Consider the following 20,470-nt stretch of genomic DNA (forward strand, 5'->3'; position numbering starts at 1 on the left):
CATAGACGGGAATGAGACTGATGCTCATTGGCTTTCCGAAAGCAATTAGTCCTGGAAAATGCACAGGCCTGGGCATGGGGCTGTAATATGAATATAGGATTCATTTATAATCTTCCCTACGGTGCAAATGTGATGAAAAAAAGAGTTGATAGTGCTGTGCAGGGAATTAGAGTGATTTGTCAGGTTCCAGAAGCAGCCAGAAGGAACAGAGTGGGTGGCACAGGAAGTGCACAATTGATTGGCCTAGTGTATTGAGTTCTGTATTGCCTGGCTCCCAAGCCCTCTGAGATAGGGAAATATCCTGTACATTCCCTTTGTATCTACCTGAAGGACAGCCCAAGTGAAATCCTGTCATTTTGCATATGTACAAAATAATATTTAAGAACCATGAAAAATCAAAAGCATGGGTGGGTCCCATATTTGCCTGGGATAAAGACAGAGAGAGCTACAGGTAATCTCAGATCTCAGTGTCCAGTAGTACTTATTTTATAAGAGAAAGAACTGAAGCCATGAAAGTTAAATGGCTGGCCCAGGTATACATGCAGCTGCTTCATGCAAAACTCCTGCCAGGAGCCCTTCCCATCACTGCTGTCTCAGCAGTTTATCTATCCCTGACTCTCTGCTTGCTGCCAGTGAATTATTGTTGAAATCTTTTAGAAAACTTAGATGTGTTTGGAAGTAAAGTACAGTAGTTAATAAATCACTAACTTTTATGTATATATGGATAAGATTACTTATAATTTATAGTCAGAAGCATCTGTCACCTAGATTGGCACTTTTAGATTACCATACCTGGATGCCGTTTTATGAAGTTGTTTCTTAATGCAATAAATATGCCCTCCAAGACCTCATGTAATAAAATATCCCATTATAGAAACAGTAGTTTGAGGAACAAGAAAACAAGAACGAAGAATTATAAATTGCTAGAAAATAACTTTTCTTGTAGCTTTATTAATAGAGATAGGTTCTTCTTTTCTTTTCTTTCATTTTTTTTTTTGAGATGAGATAGAGTCTTATTCTGTCTCCCAGGTTGGAGTGCACTGGCATGATCTATGCTCACTGTAACCTCCACCTCCCAAGTTCAAGTTATTCTTGTGCCTCAGCCTCTCAATTAGCTGGGATTATGGGTGCACACCACCATGCCCGGCTAATTTTTGTATTTTTAGTGGAGACAGAGTTTCATCATATTGGCCAGGCTAGTCTCAAACTGACCTCAAGTGATCTGCCCGCCTTGGCCTCCCAAAGTGCTGGGATTACACGAGTGAGCCACTGCGCCTGGCCAGAGATAGGTTCTTAATAGCTAAAAGTGTAAAAATAAATTGATCAGGTGTTGGATTGTAGCCGTGGTTTCACTAGTGTCTAATATATCAAATATTACATTTTAGTATGTGATTTTGCTATATGTCAGTATTGTATCTCAATGCTATTAAAAAAATGGGTGATCAAATACACAAATATGTGTTGTAAGCAAGTCCTGAACATGACCTTCCCATATGCAGAACCAGAGTCACCCCATTTTGCTACTCATAAGATGATCCGCAACCCAGTTCACAACTCTCAAAGTCACCAGAAGAAGGTGGTGCTGGCTGAGTGGTCAGCCTCACATACTAAGTGCTGGTTATTACAGCATTGTAACCAATATCTGTGTGTTACTAATCATGTTCCCCAAGTAATACTCAGTTTCAGTTCGAAAGACTAGCTCATTATAAGAAATTGGATGTGAGGTTGGGGTGCTGAATTGGGAATTGAGCTAACATTGAGTACTTAACTGTTTGCCTGGCAGTGCTCAATTCTTTACTTTCATTCTCTCTCTTAACTTTTACCATAACCCTATGAAGTAGGTGCTTAAATTCTCATTTTATAGATAAGGACACTGATATGAAGGGGTGGGATCAATACGTAGACACTGGCTTTTCTGATTCTAAAGGCTATGTTTTGAAGTTATTTGGTTTCTGGATTAATAGTGATTCTAGAATGTAATAAGTGAATTCCTTACTGTTTTTTTTAATAATTTTGGTAAACACAGACTAATGCACTTTATCCACTACTAGTTTAAAACACCTGAGATGGTTTCTCACAATACAATTCCATGCTATTCTTATCTTCTTAGTTGTTGTTGTTGTTGTTTTTTAGAAAAACAAAAAAAGGACAGGGCCTCACTATGTCACTGAGGCTGGGGGTGCAGTGAAACGATCATAGCTCACTGTAATTTCAAACTCCTGGGCTCAAGTGATCCTCCCTCCTCAGCCTCCTCAGTAACTAGGACTACAGGTGCATGTCACTGTGCCCAGCTTATATATGTGTGTGTGTGTGTGTTGCTAATTATATAGAGAGAGAGACAGAATCTCACTCTGTCACCCATGTTGGAGTGCAGTAGTGCAGTCTCTGCTCACTGCAACCTCCACCTCCCGAGTTCAAGCTATTCTCCTGCCTTAGCCTCTCGATTAACTGAGATTATGGGAATGTGCCACCAGGCCCAGCTAACATTTTTTGCATTTCTAGTGAGGCAGGGTTTCACCATGTTGGCCAGGCTTGTCTCGAACTCCTGATTTTAAGTGATCTGCCTGCCTTGGCCTCCCAAAGTGCTGGGATTACACATGTGTGCCACCATGCCTAGCCCAGCTAATTTTTATTTTATTTTTTGTAGAGTCACAGTCTCTCTGTATTGCCCAGACTGATCTCCAACTCCTGGGCTCAAGCAGTCTTCCCACCTTGACCTTCCCACCTTTTAGAAGGTAGGCTAGGCACAGTGGCCAGCCTACCTTCTAAAAATTTAATGCCACTTTGAATTCATTAAAAGTAGAATGTAGTTGGTGAAATTATATTCATCGCTTAAGAACCAACAAAGGAGAAAAATCATTTTTTCAGCTTGTTCTTGCACTGTAAGTGCTCATCTGAACTTCGTAATTAAAGACCTTTACCCTTCAGTTCCTTCATAGAGTTTTATTTTCCAGCTGCAGAAACTGCTGTGTAAAATCTAGTTCATATCAGTTGGCCTCATTCCTGCTAGGAAGTCTTTGAGTTCTATTTCTGCCATTTTTCTTTCTGATTCTGGCTTGTTGGGGGAAGAGTTTTGAATTATTTAGTCATACTTCTTTATGCCACTGAAATATTTAGGCCAAAAATCCATATTATTGTCTTAGAGGAATGAAAATCACTTAGTTTTTATTACTGCAGTCCTCATTACTGCTCTCACAAAAGCTGTACATGGGGTCTCTCCAGTGAGCCAAATTATCTTAAAATTATGAAAATAGAAAGTCAAAGCAGTGCCTGAAGGAGCAGATCACTGAAGACATCGGGAAGAATAGGGACAAGAATGTGTGCTGGGGAAGAAATGTACCATTTGGAAGGAATTTTCAGCAGCACCTCTCTCAACTCTCTTCTTTCTGCAGTTTTCCCCTGTGTCTTTCATCACCTCTTGGGATTGTTCTCTCAGCCTCCATTTCCTCCTTTGTCCAGCGCCTTCCCTACTTACTTCCCATCCTACTCATGGCTATTGTAGTGACTGTACTGAAATGCACCTGGAAAAACAAGCTCTTAGAATTGAGAGAAGTTTTCTTATATTAGCCTCAACACATAATTTATTTTGTATTTTACTTTATTTGCTTTAATTTCTGCCCCATTAATAGTATGTAAGAGAGGCCAGGTGCAGTGGCTCACACCTGTAATCCCAGCACTTTGGGAGGTCGGGGCAGGCAGATCATCTGAGGTCAGGAGTTTAAGACCAGCCTGGCCAACACGGTGAAACCCCATCTCTACTAAAAATATAAAAATTAGCCAGAAATGGGGTATGCAGCTGTAAACTCAGCTACATGGAAGGCTGAGGGACAAGAATCGGTTTAACCAGGGAGATGGAGGTTGCAATGAGCTGAGATCACACCACTGCACTCCAGCCTGGGTGACAAAGTGAGACTCTGTCTCAAACAAACAAACAAAATAAATAAATAAAACAGTATATAAGAGAGGCTATTCCACTCTTTCTACCCCAAAAGCTAGCAAACACTGGATATAATAAGATCTTAGGACACCTGATAGGTGAAATTTTTGTCATTAGAGAAAGTTTTTGACACATATACTATACAGGTAAGGAAGAGAGTAGTACTGTGCTGTGGTGAGGCAGAGTTGTGTTTTGTTATTGTTGTTTTTTAGGCAGAGTTTTGCTCTGTTGCCTAGGCTGGAGTTTAGTGGTGTTTAAGCTCACTGTATCCTCTGCTTCCCAGGTTCAAGTGATTCTCCTGCCTCAGCTTCCCAAGCAGCTGGGATTTCAGGCGCCTGCCACCATACCTGTCTAATTTTTATATTTTTAGTAGAGACGGATTTTACTATGTTAGCCAGGCTGGTCTTAAACTCCTGACCTCAGATAATCTGCCTGCCTTGGCCTCCCAATGTGCTGGAATTACAGGCATGAACCACAGCACCCGGCTCAGAGTTTTTAAAGTTGACACTTGAATTGGGTTTTTCTCTCTTTACACTGTACAAAAATAATAGAATGAGAACTGGGTGCTGGGTTTTGTTGTTGTTGTCATTGTTTTTAGTGGTGGCAGGAAAGCTGGGGATACAGGTGATTAGGGTAAGTATTACAGAAGGAGCAGGAGTCCCATGGCACCAAGTTCAGTCTTCTTGTTACCCATTCCAGAGGCCCCGTACCTACTTAGAGGCTTTGAGATGAGGAGGCTTGAGTTTGGATTCTGGCTCTGCCACCTCCTCACCTAGAACCCCTTTATAAGTCACCAAGTGGCCAGGCGCAGTGGCTCACACCTGTAATCCCAGCACTTTGGGATGCGGAGGTGGGTGGATCACGAGGTCAGGAGTTCCAAACCAGCCTGACCAACATGGTGAAACCCCATTTCTATTAAAAAAAAAAAAAAAAAGTCACGGAGTTTATAAGTCTCAATGTCATCATTACAAAAGTACAAGAACACCAACCTTTTCTGTCGTGCTGAGCGGTGTGGCATTGCTGGACCCTGCATGAGTTTTAAAAAGGTATCAAATGTATGTGATGTAATCCCGCACCTACAGGACTGATTCACTAACAAGATTAGTGTTTGAAAGAAAGAAAAAGAGGGCCGGGCACAGTGACTCACACCTGTAATCCCAGCACTTTGGGAGGCTGAGGCTGGTGGATCATTTGAGGTCAGGAGTTCGAGACCAGCCTGACCAGCATGGTAAAATCCCATCTCTACTGAAAATACAAAAAAAACATTATCCAGGTGTGGTAGTACATGCCTGTAATCCCGGCTACTTAGGAGGCAAAATGGGAGCAGCGGTTTGGAAAGTGAGCATCTTCTTCATGGGGTCCAGTGCCCAGGATTTTTGGAAAGAAGAAATTACCTCTATTATCTCTGTGAGTCTATTTCTCTCCTCCCCACCCGCGAAAGCTCCACTGAAAAAGTACCTGCGGTTTCTACAAAGAGACCTTGAATTTCACACCTGTGTCTTTCATATTCTTTTCCCCAGTCTTGAAGTCCTCTTGCCACTCACTTCCCCTGTGCCTGCTCAGCTTCCATCTAAACATCTGTCTACTCCTTCTAAAGAGCAACCTATCCACCTCTAAGAAGAGACAGTGGCTCCTTGTTTTATGCCTACACACATCATATGGCAGTACAATGTTTCGTTTCCAAAACTATGTCACTTACAGAGTGCCAGATCCTTGACGGCAACTGTCTGACAAAATAAAGTCATTTCTACAAAGTGGCTCTCAGAGAATCTGGTACCTAGAACACACTTAGTGTTTAATACATGGCAGCTAGGATGACAGTGTAATGAAAATTCCTGTATCTTCATCATTTATGCAATGATTATTGAGTAAGTGAATAAATGGGTGAATATTCAACGTATCTATTGTACTTTTATTGGAATATTTCTTGGTTTGAGGTTTCCACTTTGTGAGCCCTATAAATTGGAATTCTGATTTCATAGGATTAAAAATGAATTACTTATCCTATGGCTTTTTTTTTTTCACCCCAGGCAAATACCCTTAGGGAATGTTTTTTAATTAATAAGCTTTTAAACTGAAAGCGATTTTGGCTATAAATTCTGGTTCTAGATGTGTTATGTTGGTCAAATTTCTTAAACTCACTATGCCTCAATTTTTCTATGTAATGAGGTAACCATGCAGTCCTTAACTGGTTTGAGTGAGACAAGTAATGTATTGGTCATATGTGCACATGTATGTGTGTGTGCCCTCAATATTGTAGGCATTTATTAAATGGTACTATTATAGTTATAAAATGTCAATGTAGAAAAACAAACTGAAAATCACCCTAAATCCCACCAGAGATATGATTGTTGTTGACATTTAGTAGAGATACTCGCAGAACTTTCTTCAAACCCACACAGAAACTTTCACATAAATGAAAATAATGTGGTAAATAAACAGGCTCCATTAAATTTATTTTCTTCACTCTGCAGTGTTTTCTTTTTATGACAATGCATCTTCATCTATATCATGCCATGAGAGGGATGACTGAATTTTTTAATTTTTTAGGATATATATTTTTTTGAGACATAGTTTCACTCTGTCACCCAGGCTGGAGTGCAGTGGCATGATCTCAGCCTACTGCTGCCTCCACCTCCTGGGTTCAAGCTATTCTCATGCCTCAGCTTTCTGAGTAGCCAGGGAGCCAGCCCATAGGACAGGCTGGTCTTGAGTTCCTGATCTCAAGTGATCCACCCGCCTTGGCTTCCCAACATGCTGGGATTACAGGCGTGAGCCACCATGTTCAGCCTAGGATAAATTCTTAGAAGTGGAATTATTAGATTAAAAGTTAACCTATAAAAGTATTCATTGTTATAAGTAGTTATGATTTGCTCCTTTATTTTATTTTATTTTTTGTCTATGTGTGACCTTCAGTGTGGAAGACAGTGTGGTGATTCCTCAAGGACCTAGAAATAGAAATTCCATTTGACCCAGCAATCCCATTACTGGGTATATATCCAAAGGATTATAAATCCTTCTACTATAAGGACACATGCACATGAATGTTCATTGCAGCACAGTTTACAATAGCAAAGACCTGGAACCAACCCAAATGCCCATCAATGATAGACTGGACAGGGAAAATGTGGCACATATACACCATGGAATACTATGCAGTCATAAAAAACAATGAGTTTGTCTCCTTTGTAGGGACATGGATGAACCTGGAAACCATCATTCTCAGCAAACTGACACACAAGAACAGAAAATCAAACACTGCATGTTCTCACTCTTAGGTGGGTGTTGAACAATGAGAACACATGGACACAGGGAGGGGAGCATCACACACTGGGTCTGTTGGGGGGAAATGGGGGAGGGACAGCGGGGGGTGGGGAATTGGGGAGAGATAACATGGGGAGAAATGCCAGATATAGGTGAAGGGAAGGAAGGCAGCAAATCACACTGCCATGTGTGTACCTGTGCAACAATCTTGCATGTTCTTTACATGTACCCCAAAACCTAAAATGCAATTTAAAAAAAAGAGTTTATTAAAGAAAAAAATGTTGGGCCAGGCACAGTGGCTCATACCTGTAATCCTAGCACTTTAGGAGGCTGAGGTGAGAGGATTGCCTGATCCCAGGAGTTCAGGACCAGCCTGAGCAAGATAGCAAGATCCTGTCTTACCAGAAAATTAGCCAGGTGTGGTGGCACATACCTGTAGGCCTAGGTACTTGGGAGGCTGAGGTAGGAGGATTCCTTGAACCTGGGAGTTAGAGACTTCAAGGCTACAGTGAGCTATGATTGTGCCACTGCACTCCAGCCTGGACAACAGAGCAAGACCCCGCCTTTAAAAAAAAAAAAAAAAGTAAATTACAGAGAAGGACTCTCAGATTTAATTATCACCAATTCAGATTACATGATGTTTAACTCAGTTCTTTAATAATAATTTATACTTTTCATAATCCTTCTGCTTTAATAAAAGTATGATTGGGGTATTGTCAGGTATGATATATTATGACACAATGTTCACATCTCAGGCAAATCTGTTACTTGAGCTAAACTTTAATTTTTATGTAATTAATATTTCCATTCCTAGCTTAAGTTAATTAACTTTTACTTCTGATTTGGCAAGTTTTTTTCAGTAGATTTAACTGAGGTCTTCTTCAGTATAAATTTCTATTCATGTCAGTTGAACTATAGAAAATTAAGAGTAGTTGAAACCTACCACATCATATTTTTGAATAATTGATTTTATTGAAACAAATCTCATTAAAGATCTCTAAAGTGAAAGTTTGTATAGTATAACAGAAGGATTTGCATCCATTTACTTTGGCTGAGTTTTCACTGGATTAACCATAATTCTACTTCTGCCAGATTAATGTTATAATTACATATCCCATCTCTGCTACATAAATATAGGAAGACTTACCTCATTTCAGAGTGTCTTCCCCACTACAGTAGTTGAAATCAGTCCATAAGGGGAAAAGTCAACACAATGAAAATCCGTTATCATATAGCTTAGAAGCTTTGCTAATACAGTCAGGGCTTAACGGCAGGGATATATTTCCGAGAAATGCATCATTGAGTGATTTTGTTGTAGGCTGTCATAAAGTATTCAACCTATATGGTCTCGCCCCTTCCACACCTGGGCTATATGTTATAAGGCTGTTGTTCCCAGACTATAAACCTAGGCAGCATGTTACTGTACTGAATACTGTAGGCAACTGTAACACAATGGTAAATATTTGTATATCTAAACATAGAAAAGGTATAGTAAAAATATGATATTATAATCATATGGGACCACCATTGTATATGCGGTCCATCCTTGACCGAGACATTATTATGTGGTGCATGACTATAGAGGTGTTTCTCATTTGAGGCTGTTGTCTTCAATATCCAGAGCTACTGTAATTTGCTACTGAATGACATTTTATTGAGTTGGAAATTCAGAACCTGGGAAAAAATGAACTCACCCCTGAGGAAAATATTACTGTCTTTCTGGGACTAGGCATTATGAAGCTGAGACAGAAGTTACTAGAACTGTCTGGAAGAATTCAGAAGGCCCACTTTGTCAGTAATCAGATGCGGAAGCTAAAATCAGATAAGAAAACCAGAATTGTGGTCAAGAGCATAGAAAGCTCCTTTGGACAGAAAACTTTTTCCCTTTTTATTTTTCTCCTTTTATATCTTTTGGGATGCCAAAGGCAAATTACAGAGCATCTGAAAGAGCATAGGCTAGGAGATTGAAAGAGGTATGTCAGTTAGATTGATAAATTAATATTTAGAATTAGCAGGAGCCTAAGAAACTGTATCAGTGAATACTTTTTGATTGCAAAGAACAGAAATTAGTTCGAATAACTGTCCTATTCATCTTGGGCTGACCATAGACATCTATTTGTCACAGTCCTGGAGGCTGAAAAGCTAGCATCTAGATGCTGATTAATTCAGATGCTAAATTAGATGCTCTCACCAGAGCCTACCCTGGTGAAGGCTCTCTGCCTGGTTTGCAGACAGTCTTCCTGCTATATGCACACATGGTGAGGGGAGAGATCATGTCTCTTATTATAAGGGCACTAATTTCCTCTGTGAGGGCTCCATCCTCATGACCTTGTTACTTCCCTGAGGCCCCATATGCAAATACCATTGTATTGGGAATTAAAGCTTCAACTTATGAATTTGCAGAGGGGCATAAAAATTCAGCCCATAGGAATAACTTCACCATAAAAGTAGAATCTATTGTAAGGGTGTGAATCCTGACTGGAACCTGAAGGTCAGGATGCACTAGGACCTCTGGAAATGATGGTTTTTCCAGTTCCTTCATCTGTGTGACAGATATGGCCATTTCACAGAAGCTTAATGAACATGTAAAAAAAAGTTAGCTGTGTCTCAGCTCCAACTAAAAACCCCCTAAAGAGAGAATCTTGGTTGTCCTAGCCTGTGTCATATGCTTCTCATCTGTGGCCTGGAGTGGCATGACAAGCAACAGAAACTTGGCTGCCCATCATAAAGGATGGTATTTGTGATGAGAGGATTTGAAGGGCAGTCCCTCACAAAGAGTAGTCGTGTGCTGGCAAAGATCCCCACAGATCTCTACTACATCCCTCGTCTGGTCTGGCTTTTTCATTTTAGGGATATGGAAATTGAGATAGAATGCCATTAAATCACTTCCCATAGTCATGGCTTGATGAATGTGGGAAAAAAGATAATTTATCATCCAAACTGGGTTGCTTTTGATAAGGGAGTACTATTAATAGGCAGGGTGGCTCATGCCTATAATCCCAGCACTTTGGAAGGCCAGGGCAAGTAGATTGCTTGAGTCTGGGAGTTCGAGACCAACCTGGGCAGTGTGGTGAGACCCCATCTTTATTTAAAAAAATGAGCCCAGTGTGTAGTACACACCTGTAATCCCAGCTACTTAGGAAGCTAAAGTAGGAGGATTGTTTGAGTCTGGGAAGTTAAGGCTGCATGATTGCACTGCACTCCACCTGGGTGACAGAGCAAGACCCTGTCTCAAAAATAAATAAATAAATGATTGGAACAACATAAATTAACTAGGCTGTCTCAGAAAAATCAAGATATATGATTACCCTTGAATGAAAGAGTTGTGGATCTCAGGTTTTAAGGTAATAAATAGACTATTTGGGTAAATTGGGAAGCATCAAATCAGGACTAAAGATAGTTCTTCCCACCATTGTGGGATGAAATCAAAGATAAGGATATGTCTAAATAATTTATTATGCTTCTCTATGTCAGTCGGTCACCCTCGAAAGAAGAAACTGTGGGAAAGGCACTTAGTTTCTCTGCTTCTTGGTTTACTGGAAGTAAATGGAAAATAATATTTTCCCAATTTCAAGATAATCTGAATGAGTATTCATGTCATGAAAGGTGGGGAGAAATATTGACCCAAAATGAAATATCTTAATTGTTTTCCTTGCGGCTGGGTCAGAAAAAGCTAAAAGGATAGTCAATATGTATACATTGAAACTATGTGTTTACAGGCATACTTCAGAGAGATTATGGGTTCCATTTCAGACTGCCACAATAAAGCGAGTATCGGAATAAAGAGAGTCATGTGCTTTTGGTTTCCCAGTATATGTAAAAGTTATGTTACACCAAGCTCTGTAAGGTGTGCATTAGCAGTATATCTTACAAAGTACATACATTAATTTTAAAATAATGTATTTCTAAAAAATGCTAATGATTACCTAAGCCTTCAGCAAGTTGCCATCTTTTTGCTGGAGGGTCTTGCCTCCATGTTGATGGCTGCTGACTGATCAAGGTAGTGGTTGCTGAAGGTCGGGGTGGCTCTGACAACTTAAAATAAGATAACAATGACACTTGCCACATCGATGGACTCCTTTCATGAAAGATTTCTCAGTAACATCGGGTGCTGTTTAATAGCATTTTATCCACAGTAGAATTTCTTTCAAAATTGGAGCCAGTCCTCTCAAACCCTAGGACTGCTTTATCAATGAAGTTTATGTAACAGTCTAGATTCAGTGTTGTCATTTCAACAGTGTTCAAAGCATTTTCACCAGGAGTAAGTTTCATGTCAAGAAACTACTTTCTTTGCCCATCCATAGGAAGCAGCTCCTTATCTGTTCACATTTGATCATGAGATCACAATTCAGTCCCATCCTCAGGCTTCACTTCCGATCCTAGTTCTCTGGCCATTTCCACCACACCTGCAGTGATTTCCTTCACTGAATTCTTGAATGCCTAGGAGTCATCCATGAGAGCTGTAATCAGCTTCTCCCAAATTCCTGTTTATGTTGATTTTTTTTTTGAAGCCACATTTATTTAAGTATACAGCTCCATGGTAATAAATACAGGTATATTCTTTTTTTGCCTTCCTCTCTCCCAACTCCCCTGCAACCCTCCCCACCCCACCCCAGCCTCTGGTAATCACCAGTCTACTCTCTATCTTCATGCTGCTTTTTTTAGCTCCCACATATGAGTGAGAACATGTGATATTTGTCTTTCTGTGCTTGGTATATTTCACTTAACATAATGGCCTCTAGTTCCATCCATATTATTGCAAATGACAGGATTTCATTCTTTGTTATGGCTGAATATTATTCCACTGCGTATATATACATTTTCATTATTCATTCACCTGTTGATGAGCACTTAGGTTGATTCCATGTTTTGGCTATTGTGAATACTGCTGCATAAACATGGGAGTGAAGGGATATCTTTGCTGTATTGATTTCCTTTCATTTGGATATGTATCCAGTAGTGGAATTGCTGGATCATATGGTAGTTCTATTTTTAGGTTTTTTAAAGAACTGCTGTATTAGTCTGTTCTCATGCTTCTGTAAAGAACTACCTGAGACTGGATAATGTAGAAAGGAAAGAAGTTTCATTAACTCACAGTTCTGCATGGCTGGGGAGGCTTCAGGAAACTTTCAATTATGGCTGAAGGGGAAGCAAACATCCATCTTCACATGAAAGACCATTGTTGAAAATCTGTTGTTTAGTGTAGCCGTGTTTGTCAATGAGCTTAGCTAGATCTTCTGAATAACTTGTTGAAGTTTCTACATGAGCACTTGCTGCTTCTCCATGGACTTTTATGAGACTGAGACTTCTCGCCTTAAACCTCATGAACCAACCTCTGCTAGCTTCAAGTAACTTCTGCAACTTCAGCACCTCTCTCAGTCTTGATAGAATTGAAGAGAGTTAGGTCCTTGCTTTGGATTAGGTTTTTGCTTAAGGGAATGTAGTGGCTGATTTGAACCTCCATCCAGACCACTCAGACTTTCTCCATATTAGCAATTAGGCTGTTTCGCTTTCTTATCATTCCTGTGTTCACTGGAGTGGTACTTTTAATTTCCTTCAAGAACTTTTCCTTTGCATTCACAACTTGGCTAACTGGTGCCAGGGGCCTAGCTTTCAGCTTATCTCAGCTTTTGACGTGCCTTTCTCACTAAGTTTCATCATTTCTAGCTTTTGATTTGAAGTGAGAGATGTGGGACTCTTCCTTTCACTTGAACACTGGGACATCACTGTAGGGTATTAATTGGCTAACTTCAATATTGTTGTGTCCTGGAATAGGAAGGCCTCAGAGGAGAGGAAGAGAGCTGGCGAGCAGCTGGTCAGTGGAGCAGTCAGAACACACAATTGTGTGTTAATTGATTGATTTAAGTTTGTCATTTCATATGGGCACAGTTTATGGTGCCCCAAAACAGTTATAATAATGACATCAAAGGTTATGGATCACATATCACCATAACAGATATGATAATAAAGTAAAAGTTTGAAATATTGAGAGAATTACCCAAATGTGACACAGACAGGAAAGAAATCAGCACATGCTGCTGTAAAAATGGTGCCAGGAGACTTGCTCAAAGCAGGGTTGCCACAAACTTTCCATTGTAAAAAAACACAATAAAATGCGTTTACCCTATATACTGAAAAACGTATCATATGGGTATATTATTGTTCAAGGTGCAGTTTGTTTGCATGAAGATAAAAGTATAGTTTTATGGGACTCCATATTGCATTTGGGACTTTTGAAAGCCTGAAAGTCTTAGTTGGTTATGGTGGCGCATGCCTGTGGTCCAAGCTAGTTGGGAGGCAGAGGCAGGAGGATCTCTTGATCTCAGGAGATTGAGGCTGCAGCGAGCCATGTGCATACTGCTTCACTCCAGCCTAAGTGACAGTAAGACCCTGTCTCAACAACAAAAAAGCAAGCAAAAACCAAAATATAGCCTAAAAGTCAACTATTGGGCATTTCCCTATGTGTTGTAGTGACCTGGTTGATACTTTTTTATCTCAAAAGTTCAAGACCTAAGATGGTAGGGTGACCAGCTCACAAATTATAGTTTCCTAATCTAGTGAAAGTAAATCATACGCCAGTTATTCTGAGATTTAAAATGAGACACTGTGCATAATGAGTTTAGCATAGTGTTCTACACTGAGTAAGCACTCAGTAAGTGGTTTATTAATTGTAATTAATCGAACAGACTTCCAAAAATGAATACTTCTTTTCTGTTTTTGCCTATGCTATGTTATCTGGAAGACTTTCTACATCTGTTGTTTAAAGAATAATGCCCGCAGAGAACAGCTTCTCAGTAATACAGTAGATGACAATCTAAAGCTAATTGTGCATAAAAATATCATTCTTTCTAACTAGTTATTGAATTTTCAATGGAGTATGTTTCCTTTAGTAATGAAAAAATATGAAAACTGCTTGGGTAGTCAGAAGCTGTATAACTTTCATTTAAATAGGGAAATCTTTTTATATTAAATAACAAGAAAAGAGAGACCTCTCCTAAAACTGAATGGCTACAAATATGGGCTTTTTTGTTTTTGATTTTTGTTTTGAGACGGAGTTTCACTCTTGTTGCCCAGACTAGAGTGCAGTGGCATGATCTCGGCTCATTGTAACCTCCACCTCCAGGGTTCAAGCGATTCTCCTGCCTCAGCCTCCTGAGTAGCTGGTGTGGTGCCTGCCACCACACCCAGCTAATTTTTTGTATTTTTAGGAGACAGGGTTTTACCATGTTGACCAGGCTGCTCTTGAACTCCTGACCTCCGGTGATCCACCCAGTTAGGCCTCCCAAAGTGCTGGAATTACAGGCATGAGCCATGCTCAGCCCCAAATGTGTTATTTTTAAGGCCATAAAAGAATCTTTGTCTTGGATTTCTTTTTTTATCTAGAGATCATCATTTTTTTTTAGATTTAATCCAGTTAAATCGGGGTTCACGCTTTCTTGGGTTTCTTGCTCTGTTCCCAGTTTTCCACCGAATAGCAGAGTTTCTCCAGAGGCCTCAGCACGTTGGCCGGGAGTAGCTGCCTTCACCGTAAGCACCCGTATTGGCACTGGAAAAACCATCAACAGCAAGCAAGCTGCTTTGCCTTTCCACTGCCAGAGGCTCTGCACATTTAGAAACGGAACCATGAAAGGCATAACTTTAGATTTCCTCTTACATAAATTAAAATTAATGAACTGTTTTCTTCATTTGGGATCTCATTTTTCACTCTCAGAGTAATAGTACCACAGATTCTTTCCTACCAAAATGGAGGCTCACCACTAAAGAAGCAGGCACATCCATAAACATGAAATTTCTTACATGCATCTCTAGCATTCTGCTGATTGAAACCATTTTCTTTTAACCGTAGTCACTTTGAAGGCTGGAGGTTGGGTTATGCACCACTTCCATTCGGGACTGCAACTCAGCACATCCTCATTGAGGGCCAATATGCGCAAGCTATGCTTGAAAAGCTGGGAACCACCTGGAGGCCGATGCTGACTCCTGCCCTAAGGCGCTCAGCTCAGTCCTGTAGCTGTTGTGCGCCTGCACTGAGGCTTACTGCCCAACAAGGATTGACTTTACCACGTTGGGTTGTGGTATGAGTACCAGAAGAGGAATTTTTTTAAACCTAGTGCTTCAAAGGCAGGAGGGTAGGAGATGTGGTAGTTTAGCAAAAGCTTCTGGAAGCAGAGGCTGGACACAATGGGGAAGACATAGACATTCACAAATGCTTAACAGAACGCCAGGCACTAAATCAGGCTCATTCCAAACATCATTCTTCTTTTTTGAGAGTCTTGCTCTGTCTTGCTCTGTCACCCAGGCTGGCGTGCAGTGGCACGATTTTGGCTCACAGCAGCCTCCGCTTCCTGGGTTCAAGTGATTCTCATGCCTCAGTCTCCCGAGTAGCTGGGACTATAGCTGGGACTACAGGCATGTGACACAATGCCCAGCTAATTTTTGCGTTTTTTAGTAGAGACGGAGTTTCACCATGTTGGCCAGGCTGGTCTCAACCTCTTAACCTCAGGTGATCTACCGTCCTTGGCCTCCCAAAGTGCTGTGATTACAGGTATGTGCCACCACATCCAGCCCCGCACCCCCTTCTTCTCACTCTGTCAATCAGGCTGGAGTGTACAATCATAGCTCACTGCAGTCTTGAACTCCTGCACTGAAGGGATCCTCCCACCTCAGCTTCCTGAGTAACTAGAATTAGAGGCACATGCCACCGTACCCTGTTAATTTTTTAATTATATTTTTGTAGAGACAGGGTCTTTCTGTGTTGCCCAGGCTGGTCTCAGACTCCTCAAGTGATCCTCCTGTCTCAGCCTCCCAAAGCTCTGGAATTATAGGCATGAGCCAACACATTTGGCCTCATCTAATTTTCTAATATGATTTAAAGTTTCTTGTTTGCAGTTAATTACAAATTAAAGAGATTGGAAAATATCAGCAAAAAACATGATCATACTAGACATACTATTTTAAAACTTGTTTTTACGAGTTAGTACATTTTCTGTCGTTAAGTATGCTTTTTCACAAACTCAAAGATGGCATGATTTCTTATCTTGCCTTGTCTTTTCTTTCCTTTTTTGTTAGTTTTTTTTTTTTTTGAGACAGGGTTTCACTGTGTTGCACAGGCTAGAGTGCAGTGACACAATCTCACCTCACTATAGCCTCAACCTTACAGGTTCAAGCAAACCTCCTGCCTCAGCCTCCCAAGCTCCTGGGACTATGGGTGCACATCACCACACTTGGCTAATTTGTATATTGTTTGTAGAGACAGAGTTTTACCATGTTGCCCAGGCTAGCTAGTCTTGAACTCCTGAGCTCAGATGATCCACCAGCCTCAGCCTCCCAAAGTGTTGGGATTACAGGAGTGAGCCTCTGCACCTGGCCCCTGCATGATTTCTTTAACCATTTCCTGTGTAGCTAAATAGGTAAGAAGAAATAAACATACAAAGAGTTAAACCCTGAAAGTATTAGGAGAAAATATATAATGTAAATGGTGGACATATTTTTAAAAGCATGATATTAAGTATAGACAGGTAGGCTGGGTGTGGTGAAACCCCATCTCTTCGAAAAATACAAAAAAAAAAAATTAGCTGGGCTTGGTGGTGGGCATCTATAATCCCACCAACTCAGGAGGCTGAGGCAGGGGAATCACTTGAACCCAGAAGGCAGAGGTTGCAGTGAGCTGAGACTGCACCATTGTACTCCAGCCTGGGCGACAGAGCAAGACTCTGTCTCAAAAAAAAAAAAAAAAAAAAAAGAAAAAAAGAAAGAAAGAAAGAAAAAAGGATAGAAACATAATAGAAAAGATGAATAGTTTTGAACCCATAAAAATTAAAAATCCTTTGGGTATCAAGAGTACTCTAAATAAAATGTAAAGGCACTGTCTTGTTTAACTCTCACAATAGCTTTGTGAAGTAGGTACTTAGCTTTAGAGAAGGGGAAACTGAGGCATAGAGAACTGACAGAGTGGAAATCATCGCTTTCTATGAGATTGATGATTTTTCTGTGTGTGTGTGTGTGTGTGTGTGTGTGTGTGTGTATGTGACAGAGTCTCACTCTGTCACCCAGGCTGGAGTGCAGTGGTGAAATCTTGGCTCACTGCAGCCTCCACTTCCAAGTTCAAGCTATTCTCCTATCTCAGCCTCCCCATTAGTTGTGACCACAGGTGCATGCCACCATGCCCAGCTAATTTTTGTTTTATTTTGTTTTGTTTTTTGGAGACAGAGTCTCGGCCTTTCACCAACACTGGAGTGCAATGGTGCCATCTCAGCTCACTGCAACTCCCGCCTCCCAGGTTTAAGTGATTCTCCCGCCTCAGCCTCCCAAGTAGCTGGGACTATAGACATGTACCACCAAGCCTGGCTAATTTTTGTATTTTTAGTAGAGATGGGGTTTCACATGTTGGCCAGGCTGGTCTCAAACTCCTGACCTCAAGTGATTTGCCTGCCTTGGCCTCCGAAAGTGCTGGGATTACAGGCATGAGCCACAGCACCCGGTGAGACTGATGATCTTGGTGAAGCTGATAAAATAAGAGGCAGAGTGAGGAGGTAGCTCAAGTTTGGTCTTTCCGACAGCCTTGGATATGAATTCCTGCTTTACCACTTAGGAAAGGTGATGGAAGGGCAGCTTTTTAGACAGTTGAAAATACTATATTTTCATTCTGTATTTTAAAGTGTTCACTTACACATGCTTTCTCATGATAACTATTTTGACAAAAAAAAATTAACTTTTTTAGATGTCTTGAAAGGAATGTCAGGTGGATCTTAAAATACGAAATTCAGAGACAGCAAGAACAAATTAGATGCTAATTACAATTCCTTTTACTATCCCATGGTACACTATACTGTCTCTAAAATAGTGGAAATTGTCAAGGCCACACTTGAATAGGTATAGTATCATATAGATCATTAACTACTTTTGAAAGAGATGGAAGGTAAAAGCCAAAACTGTATGAGCTGTTATCAATTAGGCAAAATAGAATAAAAGAGTGTCCAGCTATCATAATAGTTTATTAGTGGGAAAATCTGGAATGAAGAAGTTTAGAATTTAAATGTTGTTTAGGTTATCTTTAGGTAGATCCAATCAAGTTTAAAATTCTACCACATCTTAGATGTGAGCAGATGGCTCATTGACGGCGTTCAGTAAAATCTTTCTGCATAGTTGGTTTAAAATTTGACTTAACACAATGATATAATATTTATCTTCTCTAGAGTAACAAAATTTGTGTTATATAATAACCTTGACATGTTTACAAAATCATGTTTAATGGGCTCTCGAGAGCTCCGGTGAATACCCCAATTTGGTCTGTTTTCAGCTTTTTTTTTCTTTTCTTTTCTTTTTTTTGAGGCAGTGTTTTGCTCTGTTGCCCAGGCTGGAGTGCAGTAGCGTGATCTCAGCTCACTGCAACCCCCGCTGTCTGGGTTCAAGTGATTCCCCTGCCTCAGACTCCTGAATAGCTGGGACTACAGGCACCTGCCATCACACCTGGCTAATCTTTTGCATTTTAGTAGAGACAGGGTTTCACCATGTTGGTCAGAATGGTCTCAATCTTCTGACCTCATGATCTGCCCACCTCGACCTCCCAAAGTGCTAGGATTACAGGCATGAGCCACCGCTCCTGGCTTGTTTTCAGCATTTTTAAGGAATCTGGGAAAGCTGTAGGAAATGAAGTATCCATTGTAAACTTTTTGTATCAGGCTTAACTACTGCTTTCTTGAAGTTTAGCCAAAGGATAAAGGACTGTATGTTCTTCATTAACTATAGTCAAAACTGAATTTAATAATTTTTGATAGCTGTTTAGAATAACTGTTTGAATCTCTCCTATGAAGAATATTAAGATTTTTAGCATTGGAGAGTCCTAATATACCCACTTAAAATTCAGAAGACTTACGGTCAGATGTGGTGGCTCATGGCTGTAATCCAAGCACTTTGGGAGTTTGAGGCAGGCAGATCACTTGACGCCAAGAGTTCAGGACAAGCCTGGCCAACATGGTGAAACCTCATCTCTACTAAATACACAAAAAAATTAACCAGGCATGGCGGCGGATGCTGGTAATTCCAGCTACTCAGGAGGCTGAGGCATGAGAATCGTTTGAACTCAAAAGGCGGAGGTTGCAGTGAGCTGAGATCGCACCACTGCACTCCAGTCTGGGCGACAAAGTGAAACTGTCTCAAGAAAAAGTAAAAATTAATAGTCTTTGTCATTTAATTCCTTGTATGTACATATATGCTTGTAGACACGTGTAATTATAATTTAGCACATTTTATTTTTTCCCAAACAGATAAACAATCAGATTCTGTATGGAAGAAGTCACCAAAATGCATCTGCCATTATTAAGACTGCCCCATCAAAGGTCAAGCTGGTTTTCATCAGGTAAGATTGCTGGATCTGGTTTTGCAAAATCAAAGACCTCTTCTGAAGATGTTATTAGTGTAAGACTATGTCATATTTGGTTTGTCTGGCAAAATCACTGTTCCTTCTAAAAACACATATTCCTTTTGTAACTGTCACTTTAAGAAAGTATTATTTTGATTATGAGATTTTCTTATTTGCTTTTCATGTTTCACAGGATAGAATTGGTAGCTGAGGCTAGTACTTATATTTCAGTTACAAAACATTCTTCCATTTCTGAATCCATTTATCTTGTATATAAACATAATGAAACCTGCTAACATTTCTTCCTGTCTCTATTATTTGGCACATTAGCTGAATCATTAATATCTTCATTAAAGAATAAAGAGGAAAACAGAACTGAGGGCATTTTTAGGAGCTTTTTTTTCCCTTTTAGTTGCATTTATTTTGAGGCTGAATTTACTCCCATGCCATAAGTTTTTGCTTCTTCAGTATCTTCTGGGATATCTTCTTCTTCTGGGCAACCTCCTCTTCTGGTTTAGGAACAATCTGTTCCTTTTCAGTAAGGATCATCTCAGTGTGGCAGGGAGGACTCATGTATGGGTTAATACGAGCATGAGCTCTGTAGGTCCCACGCAATCTGTTCCTTTCCAGTAAGGATCATCTCAGTGTTGCAGGGAGAACTCATGTATGGGTTAATACGAGCATGAGCTCTGTAGGTCCCGCGCAATCTGTTCCTTTCCAGTAAGGATCATCTCAGTGTGGCAGGGAGGACTCATGTATGGGTTAATACGAGCATGAGCTCTGTAGGTCCCGCGCAATCTGTTCCTTTCCAGTAAGGATCATCTCAGTGTGGCAGGGAGGACTCATGTATGGGTTAATACGACCATGAGCTCTGTAGGTCCCGCGCAATCTGTTCCTTTCCAGTAAGG

General features: G+C 40.4%; 1 protein-coding gene across 30 annotated transcripts in view; it reads left to right on the top strand.

The window, feature by feature from the left end:
- Nucleotides 1-20,470, top strand: part of PATJ (PATJ crumbs cell polarity complex component) — a 411,839-nt gene that overhangs the window by 239,974 nt on the left and 151,395 nt on the right. For all 30 annotated transcript variants that reach the window (XM_078332015.1, XM_078332024.1, XM_078332028.1 and 27 more), the window contains one exon: nt 19,468-19,559. In XM_078332015.1, the coding sequence (XP_078188141.1) occupies nt 19,468-19,559 (92 nt within the window). The remainder of the gene's footprint in view (nt 1-19,467; nt 19,560-20,470) is intronic.

The sequence above is a fragment of the Callithrix jacchus genome, chromosome 7 (assembly GCF_049354715.1).
Source record: "Callithrix jacchus isolate 240 chromosome 7, calJac240_pri, whole genome shotgun sequence".
NCBI lineage: Eukaryota > Metazoa > Chordata > Mammalia > Primates > Cebidae > Callithrix > Callithrix jacchus.